General features: G+C 48.6%; 1 protein-coding gene across 17 annotated transcripts in view; it reads right to left on the bottom strand.

Annotated features, from left to right (window-relative positions):
• The window catches only part of LOC125036325 (homeobox protein extradenticle-like), a 443,676-nt gene that overhangs the window by 483 nt on the left and 433,193 nt on the right, over positions 1 to 10,000 (bottom strand). For 4 of the 17 annotated variants that reach the window (XM_047628849.1, XM_047628847.1, XM_047628848.1 and 1 more), the window contains 3 exons: positions 6,300 to 6,427; positions 3,778 to 3,871; positions 1 to 3,053 (listed from right to left, as the gene is read on the bottom strand). The exon at positions 1 to 3,053 is cut by the window's left edge and continues 483 nt beyond it. In XM_047628849.1, coding sequence (XP_047484805.1) covers positions 3,830 to 3,871; positions 6,300 to 6,427 — 170 coding nt within the window. In that variant the 3' untranslated portion in view covers positions 1 to 3,053; positions 3,778 to 3,829. Of the gene's footprint in view, positions 3,057 to 3,777; positions 3,872 to 6,299; positions 6,428 to 10,000 lie in introns of all 17 variants that reach the window. The other 13 variants (XM_047628854.1, XM_047628852.1, XM_047628853.1 and 10 more) reach the window with 9 other exon arrangements.

Genomic DNA, 10,000 nt, shown 5'->3' on the forward strand with positions numbered 1-10,000 from the left:
GTAATTAATATCATCGTGAGGACTGGCTCTTTTTTCAGCCAAAATACTTACAATGCAACTTATATGCATGACAATACAAAAGACAAATATAATGTACATGTACTTCACACTCACGTAGCAAAGAGGTTAGAATGGTTAAGTTAACTAAGTGAAATGAGTGGATGGAATGCTTCCAGGCAGGAGACAAATTGGGCAATGAACAATAATAAAAAACTGTCTCATAGAAAACGGGTTGCAGCTGAGAGAGCAGGGACATTGGCAACTGATTACCTACGGGAGTTCGGGTCTTGGGTGGAGTACCTTGCGCTCACTTTTACTTGCCCACTTTGCCGCGCTTGGAAACATAAGTAGCACTTATCTTTCGCCTCCGCAATGGATTCTACTGTACAAGCACACAACTCTTGCTCAAAAATGAAATAAAATGTAATCTTAGAAATTAGGTGGGTACCTCAAAATGTCCCATCCTACATAAATAAGGCGGCTAAACAATGAAAACAATAACTGGTTACATGGAAAATATGCTTAAATGTGTAAGTAAGAATGAACCAATCTTGCTGTCTATCCTATACCGTCCTAAAGGGGGAGAAACAGTAGTAAGATTGTACTACATATACTATTACAAAACTGGAACAAATACACAGCAAAAATACACAGTATCTCTACAAGAATTGTGAGAAAATTACGTATTTTGGTACAGGACGGTATTGGAGAGGACACATAGCAATACATTTACAGTTATTCATAAGTATTCAATACAGGAGATTTATTCTTGCATCATTCACTACAGCGAACAGCGAAAAGAGACAGAAGAGAGCTGTAAGTTACATGGAGACAACTACGGTACACCTCAGCGGCTCAGAAAAATCAGGAAACGAGATGACGGCCCTTTAGCTGGCTACAGGAGTCAAAATAATGCTAACAGGTCATGAAAAGAGGGCAGGCTACTCTGCTTATTCTTTGTAGTTATACTTTTGTCAATGAAGAACATTGTTTTTCGTATACTGCAGTATTATCACTGTATACTTGTGGTCTAGCTACCTTGCACTACTCCTGCACTACCCATACAAACATGCGCGCTTGGCGAGCCCCGGGTCCGTCGGGCCGGCACAAGCGCGCCACAGGGACCCGTTGCTGCCCTTACACTACCGTACAAACCGTATGGAAAAGGACTTAACATTACCAAATGTTAAACGGACTTCAAAGAGTATTAGAATTTTTCTATCCATACTAATAATATACAGTTACACAAGACCATCTAACTTTTTCCCATTCGATTTTCAAGTGTTATCTATCCATATAAAAATAGACCTACTTCAAGGTTCCAGGTCCTTTAGTGTTCATTATCCAGTGTATCACAAGATCATCTGTGTGGTCTCGTCTTCTCCTAGGTAATACCCTGCATCAAGCGGGCAGCCCCACGAGGAGGCCGCCCTACCATCTGTGCTGCTTTGAGAATGGGCTGGGAGGTACCGCGCCGATCTTTTCCTATGGCTACATCTACAAGAGCTACACATCTGGCCTCGAGAGGCCACACATGCAGTGTAGATGTGACCATTCGCCTCCCAACCGGGTGCGGCCAGCCCGGCCTCGCGGAGGAACCCCGCTGACTGGGGGCCACACCCGACGACTTCTACAAGAGCAGACACAGTACTCGGGCCAGTCAGGGACCAGCACACACACAATTACACAACCCATCAGAACACAATGGAACACAAACAGAAACAACAGAAACACCCAATGTGCGTTGAAACAACAAACAGACATCTTGAGAGCCAGTTCGGTCTGACCATTGCTTTTTTCCAGTCTTGGTGCTGCTGCCGTCCAGAGTACGTATACTGGGTTGGATGGGGCCCCACTGGGCGTTGTGGCCCTGTGGCCGCGCCGGGGTGTGGTGGGCCGCCCAGTGGAACGTGTGCAGGGCCGGGGGGGCAGCCGGGCCTCTCTGGCCGCACTCTCCTACGCTACATGGATACAGAGGCTTGTACGGGTCGCCGCGGACCGCCTGCTGGGCACTACGGACCATGATGGCCGCGCGGGGCGGGAGGGCCGCTAGTCATGCTGCAGCCTACCTCGCCGGGGGTGACGCTAAGTACATTTGGCTCACTCGCCAATGAGGAACATGTGTGTATTTTTTAAAGAATGTTCAAACAGCAGAAACTTTATTAAAAGCCTACACATATAAGCAACACGAGTGTGACTATCACATACCAACCGTATACATGGTTCTGGGGCTCCCTGGTGTGGGAGTGTCCACCTCCACTTTGCTCAGCATCACTTCTCATGCCACATGAGTGTGCCACACCCACTCCACACCCAAAATGCGCGAACTTTTATACCTGTAACTTACTTTATTCATTCATTCATATTTACATGGCTACTTATCGTAAAAGACAGATTAATGCATCACTGTTTCCTTCGGCAATCTCATCAAGCTTGGACCCTTACTCGAGATGGCGGTCCAGGTGTGGGTGCAGGAGTGGTGGGTGTGCTCACAGCACTGTGGCCATGGGCAGGTGGTGCTGGCCAACTTTGTGGATGAGTGGGTGTCAAGATGGCGTAGCGCTATGGGTCATGAGAGCGTCACCCGTGGGCGAGAGGTGGGCATAGGCAGCGGCAGTGTGGTGTGAGGAGCGGCCAAGGGTGGCTACCCGCCCCGGCTCTCGTATACTGTGGGCTGGGCGGGCCGCGCTGGTCCCGCTCAGGTGCAGGGCGCACGGCGGCGGCCCGCTGCCTGCACACTGGGCTGACAGCTCTGATCACTGTTGCCTGAGGTGGGCCACATGCAGCCCGTGTGGCACAAAACGTCACAGCGTGGCTTGGCCAGAGTGAGCCACATGCAGCCCGATCGTGGCTCGTGGGCCGGAGTTACACGGCCTGCACTTTGTGTGTGAAGGATGGGTGGGCCGCGGGAGGTAGTGAGGGGGCGGGGGAGGGCAGCCTGGCACCAAGGGATGGCCTCCACCACACTGGGAACCGATGGCAAGGCCCGCCAGGCAACCCTCACCACGCCGGCCCGGACTCCACAACCCGCTAACCGCCCACGCGTCTTATTGCTGCTGAAACAGGAGGAGAAACTGGTTAGTAAGTGGAAACACAAAGGGCGCGATATAAGACAAGTCAAAAGTGAAATCGAGTTCCGCGTGCAGGGACCCCGATACTATCGTCTTCAAAATGGCCACAACATCTGCCAATGTATCATGTCACAGCCACGTGGTCGTGCAACAGTCAGGATGCAAAACAAAACTGAGAATTACAAGAGAATAGTTAGTAAAGATACTACATGAAATAAAAATGACTACCAACCAACATGATCGTTTGCAAGCAGATCTCTTTATAGACATAGTTCATACATGCTTTAGACTTATTCATATTCACATGTTGATTTACGAAGAGTTGGTTTCTCAGAAGGGCGAAACATATTTAAACCCAAACAAGACATTAGGAAATTACTCAAGTGAGCCATGCGACGGGTCTACACTACCCTGAGGAACCAATCATCATCTACACTACCACTTGGCGGCCGCTGCGGACCTTCACTACGGTAAAATCATTCCACTCTTTCTCTACAGCCAGACAGCCTACTGATTTCTGGGGAAACACGACGTGATGCTGTACTTCTGACGGGCTTTGACAGCGTACTCTTACCAGGTACAATGTACAGAGCAGTCCGAAGTATCCCCACTTACAATACTTCTGGCTAAAGTAGTCTACTACAAAATCCAAATCATAGCGTCTACAACACAAGACAGTCAAGAGCCAGAAAATCCGTAAACTAACTTTGGGTGTGGGTGGAGGGCGGGCTGGGCGTGGGCGGATGTGTGGGCGCCGCCTACACGTCAGGCGACTCCGGGTGGAGGTCGTAGCCCATGCCCTGGCAAGGAACACCCACCAGTCAATATACATATGAAACACCGCACCGCAATCGCGTGAGTACACAAACTAGATCAAGATCACGTTCAGTGCATCCGGTCTTACCCACTTTCAACTAAACGCTCACAGTCAGTCCTACGTTGAAGTCGGAAGCCTACCACTTTGGAATGTCGAAATAGGCGCTAGGTTGAGTTTCTGTCTTTGCAAATTCTAACGGAAATAATGCTATTAGCTAAGGGAACACTCGCAAACCTTTCCTAACGTGTTATCCAATCGCTATGCTTATTTTCATGTAATTTTAGTATTCCAACAGTTCAGTCAAATGGCTGCAGACTTTACTCATCTCGTTCCACACTCCACACTCACAGAGCCTTTTCCTCCGAGCTCTGTGTTTCGAGTCGCTGTATAGTATCCTAACAATTCTGAGGAATAAGCGGCCCAACGCGTTAATTTACAGCAGCAGCCATGTGTGTTTTCAATTAATTTACCATAATGTTTTTTTTTATTGACAAAAAAAAAAAAAAAAAAAAAAAAAGGCAATACGACTTAATTTTCTAATAGGATGTCGAATTATAAATACAGATGCCTACCGCTGAAAATGCTTAGGTGAAAATACATTAAAAGTGTTATACAAAATATCCAGTTCTTATGGGAATGTAAGCGATGTTGTCATGTCTACTTTTCACCTAGAGTGTGATATATATCAAAAATACTTTCTTTCGAGAGCTATTCTAATAGGTATACGCAGACTTACAAGCTAGGAAACACCAGCACAAACACACACGAATTTTTTTTGATATATAAGACTAAGGGATTTTCTAAATGAGCATAAAAACATGACTATTCAGTTGGTAGGGAGGGAGAGAGGGAGAGAAGGAGAGAGGGAGAGAGGGAGGGAGGGAGGGAGAGAGGGAGAGAGGGAGGGAGGGAGGGAGGGAGGGAGGGAGGGAGGGAGGGAGGGAGGGAGGAGGGGAGGGAGGGAGGGAGGGGAGGGAAGGAGAGGGGGAGGGAGGGGAAGGGGAGGGGAGGGGAGAGAGGGAAGAGAGGGAAAGAGAGGGAAGAGAGAGAGAGAAAGAGAGAGCGAGAGAGAGAGAGAGAGAGAGAGAGAGAGAGAGAGAGAGAGAGAGAGAGAGAGAGAGAGAGAGAGAGAGAGAGAGAGAGAGTGAGAGAGAGAAGAGAAAGAAGAGAGAGAGAGAGAGAGAGAGAGAGAGAGAGAGAGAGAGAGAGAGAGAGAGAGAGAGAGAGAGAGAGAGAGAGAGAGAGAGAGAGAGAGAGAGAGAGAGATAGAGAGAGATAGAGAGAGATAGAGAGAGATAGAGAGAGATAGAGAGAGATAGAGAGAGAGAGAGAGAGAAAGAGAGAGAAAGAGAGAGAAAAAGATAAAGAGAAAGATAAAGAGAGAGAGAGAGAGAGAGAGAGAGAGAGAGAGAGAGAGAGAGAGAGAGAGAGAGAGAGAGAGTGTGTGTGTGTGTGTGTGTGTGTGTGTGTGTGTGTGTGTGTGTGTGTGTGTGTGTGAGTGTGTGTGTGTGACATATAGGAACAAAGACGGGTATCTTATCTATCTATCTATCTACATATGTATATGTATGTGTCTAACATGGGGAGATCGCAAGGTTTAATGTAATCGATTCCGAATGCGACTGCTTTGTAAACTTTAGATTGCGCCCGCGACCGTGACTGCACGCATGCTCCCTGCTTAGCAATTAGGATCAGTACTAACTGGGTCTTGCTCCCATGTAGGGAAAAATAACATATACTTCAAGGGAGCTCCTCTACAGTAATTTGGTAACTTACGCTAACTCAGAAACAATAAAACACTTTACCGCACTTAAAGACGCAAAGGCTTCCAAGGTTAATACAGCCAACTTTAAGAAAATGAACGTAGAAAAATGAGGTATTTGGCATCTTTTCTTCCGTTACGGTGGTTGCTTGGGAACTTTAAATAGCGTGTAATATTTTTGTGGCGTTATTGTCGAAATGAGGGAAATCGATCAGAATTATGATTATTTTTTAAAATGCACAGGGATCGATTACATTTACTTAACAAATGTAGTAGTGGGAGTTAAAAGTAAGAAAGGGGAAATAACAGAGAAGAAAGAAAAGAGGAAAGGAGAAAAGGGAGAGGGAGGGAGGGAGGGAGGGTAGAGGGAGAGAAAGAGAAAAAGATAAATCGAGTTTGTTTTTTTTCTTTTATCAATGTACGGGTACAAGTTACCACAGGAATGAAATTTGTGTCTAATCGAAAACTTGTACCATTATACAAAACGTTTCACTCGCACTTCCAGAGTATAAAGTGCATGCACGTCGTACGGAAGTCTGCTGTCTTCCTGCACTGCTCAACACACATCTTTTGCAACAGCGCCGCCCACCTCCACCCGAGGGGGAGCCGAGCGGCGTCCGGCAAAAGGAATGGAGGAGAAATGACTTACCCCTGAGTATCCTGAACCGTTCATGCCAGGCATGCCGTAGCCCATGGAATCCTCTGCGGGCGGCGGGGACATCATGGGGCCCGGTGTTCCGCTCATGCTGTACGGCGACGCTCCTGCTGAAGGATAGTCTAGAATGATCAAACAGTACATCAGCTGTCATGGCCGCTCTACTTTAAGATTCACCTTAACTCGTAGGAGCAAGATGAGGGTCAAATAAGCCTACATTCAGCTCCTCACGCGCACATCCATTCACACCACAGCACGCGAGACCACGACATCGGACTTGCCCTCAGATTTGTCGGCAGGAAAGGGCCAATGTTATCCGCAAGTGTGAGGTTTAGCGCTCGGGGCGGAGAGAAGTTGCCACGCGAGGGCGACGCTGGCGCGGCCGCGTCTGGCCGTCGGCAGCATCTCCGAAAAGCCGTATAAATTAGGGACGAGGCTGCGGCGAGGCAAGCGTTACTTTATCCATGAATATGGAATGCGGTGTAAGTCAGCGGAGGCAGGGTGTGGTGGGTGGTGCGTGCAGCACGGGGTTGTGGTCGCATGGGCGGGACGCTCTGTCATAAAATTAATAAGTGCACGTCGAACAAGAGCGTTGCAACAGCGCACTCTACACGCAACACCCACTCTTCTCATCACCGCCTCAATCTTCCTCTTGTAAGAATATTACTACACTACTTAGCGCTCGTAATGGGTTGCCGCACAACACATGCCTACGCCATTCATTTTACCGCTTCTTTCAGGTTATTACAAAACACTGTTATTTTCTATTCCACTTAGAGTGATACATTCGGGTGCCATAAACATCAACCTCTCCCATACATTTTTTACGGCGGCCGTCCATATTTGATACAAAGTATCCCTAACGCGCTCTTAACACTTTAACAGCTCTATCAACTTTTTATGTCGGTTAAGTGTCATAAATAACCAACGATTTAAAATTCATTGAATTGATTTCTTTCATAATTGAAAGGTAAGAGGCAATGAAGTGCAGGTGGGTGCAGGCTCCCCTCCCCCCCTCCTTGTCACTGTCACCAGGACCCAACTTCCGCCCAACAACAGCGTCAGTAATTATGCTGTTGGCGATTATGTCATGTGGTTTCGCTGCAGTTGAGATGCCTTGTAACGACCTTTGCAAAAAGGAAGCCTAAACATGCTTGTTTTACACTCGTTATACGCAGCTTATTCACTGCAAACTGACTTCGGTCTTTACAAACGAACAGCCATTGTATTTCCGTAGCGGAGGATCCGGCAGCCGATCATGATTTCCCGGATAAGGCAAAGGGGAGAGCTATCATGCGGGGTCGCCTCTCTCCGTGAGAGGAAGCACAGACTTTATTAAAATATTTACTCTTAATACAAGCGCCTTTGTCTTCGCCTTCATCAGCATCAATATCATGGGCGTCATTACCATCATCTGCTAATAAAGGGTCATTCAGGTTTTTCCGGCGGCGACCTCGCTCGCGCAGCACCCCGGCAGTCTCTCATGCGCGACCTTGCAAACCTTGCTTCCCCACAAGGATTTGCATTTTCAAATATTTTCCAGCTTATTTTGATAAAAAGATTTCATGTGTGCTACGAATCTGTACATTTCTCTCTTTTTCATTCTCTTTTGCGGGTGTCTTTCTCACCATTCCCGCTCGTGCTATCCAATCTCCCTTTTCTCTTTCCCGTTCTCTCTCTCTCTCCCGCTCCTTCTATCCCCCTTTCTCTGTCACGCTCCTTCTCTCCCTCTTTCTGTTTCCCGCTCCCTCTCTTCCCCTTCCTCTTTCCTGCTCCCTCTCTCCCGCTCCCCCACCCTCCCTTTCTCTCTCCCGCTCCCTCTCTCCCCTTCTCTCGCACCCCTCCCTCCCCCGCCTGTCAATCAACGCGCCGCCGATACAGTCAGCGTCCTCCCTGTCACGCCGCCGAGGGGGAAAGGCTGCTGGAGGGACAGGGAGGGCGAGGAGGCGAGAATTAGTTTGAAAATTGTTACGAGGGCCGCACAACACACTGGATCAGTATCCTTTACAATTATAATATCAACGGCGGTCTTGTCCTAACGCCAGCCTGATGCTGTGGCTCCTATGCACATAATGATGGTTTTGCCGCTAGATGCTTTTTCTTATCACTGTATGATGATGCTGATGGAGCTGGGACACGGTAAACCAAAATCGATTTTTTTCGATTTTCAATAAATGATCTCGGTGTTCGTTTATTTCTCTCACTTTCTCGATTAATGACGTGTTGTATCTCGGGCATTACGCGTGTGTCTGCAGCGATATTTAATTTAAGAATGGCTATCACTTTCTCCCTCGCAGGAATTATTACGAGGGACGCCAGAAAAACTCGTAATAATGGAGAATACAAATCTAACGTCATACATCAACCATATTCAGCCACGGAGGCAACGCCGCGGCCACGAATTTACAAATGGTATTTTCCCGACCATAGCATACAGTGACTGCAATTTACTTATATACGCTTATGGTGCAGTGTGGTGGATGGAGAGCCAAGTCGCCTTGGGGACGAGTCACACGGGCACGAGACACACTGCCGGGATTAGAATGAAAGGATAATGGCTGTAACGCCTCAGTGCCGCTGATAATCCCTCTTGGTACTTGGTCCTGACTCCCACACCGCGTTTCTGCCACGCTTTCTTTTGGGCGGAACTGTGACATACCGATAAAGAGTTATTCTACAGGGAGACTGCACGTCCACGATTCCGCGATTTCCTTCAGAGTTGTAATCCACTTTTCTTTAGCGATAATGCGTTAACGTTGAACTAATCCAGAAGAAAATGTACAAGGGGGAGGGGGCTCGGAGTAAGATATGGCGATACTTGTATAAAATATTGAGTTACTGTCGCTCGGTCGGTACACCATGATGGAGGGAGGCGGAGGCAAGAGGAGGTGCGGGGAGGGGGAGAGGGACGAAGGAAGGGGGAAAGGAGAATGGAAGGGAGGGGGAGGGTGTGTGTAAGAGGGTGCAGGGGGAGGAGGGGAGGAGGCGGTGAGGGGGAGCCCGCGCCCGCCTCTAGTGTCCCCCGCCTCGGCCGTCAATCATCTCACGGCCACTTTAATATTTCACTGCACGCTCGTAGCCGCCTCGTCCACAACTTTTGCCTTTGCCGACTCATCCAAACATTATTATGGAGCCGTTGCAGCCACGCGCCTACTACTGTGTCCCGCGAAAAAAATCACTCAGCATTAGGTACAACTTTTCAATTGCATAGAGAGACTCCATTGCTTGTCTGGGGCTAATGCTCGAACCCGTGTTTTTCATTCTGGGATCACTACTGAGGAGAAATACATTTGCACAGGTCTTACTCGAAAAAAGGATACGTATGGTTCTCTCCCCCCCCCTTATCCCTCCCTCCCCCCCCTCTCTCTCTTACAGAATTCTCTCTATATATTAAGATCCATCCTGTGGTACCGCGAGGCCGTCGGCGACGCGAGAGCCGGACTCCTGCGACAGAAGTGTTCTGACGAGCGAGCGAGTGAGAGGCGGAGGAGGCTGCGGTCGAGCGCCGCTCTCCTGGGACGACTATCGGCCGAGATAACGGGGGTGAAGGATGGCAATGCCCCTCACGACTGCCGAGATCACAGGGGCTTCTGCGGCTGATGACGAGCGGGATGGATGAGCGCGGCGCGGCTGGAAGGGGGCGCCGAGCCTGGACGCTGGGATATGAAGGGGCGGCGGAGTCGATGCCTTTTGGC

Source organism: Penaeus chinensis, chromosome 21 (genome assembly GCF_019202785.1).
Source record: "Penaeus chinensis breed Huanghai No. 1 chromosome 21, ASM1920278v2, whole genome shotgun sequence".
NCBI lineage: Eukaryota > Metazoa > Arthropoda > Malacostraca > Decapoda > Penaeidae > Penaeus > Penaeus chinensis.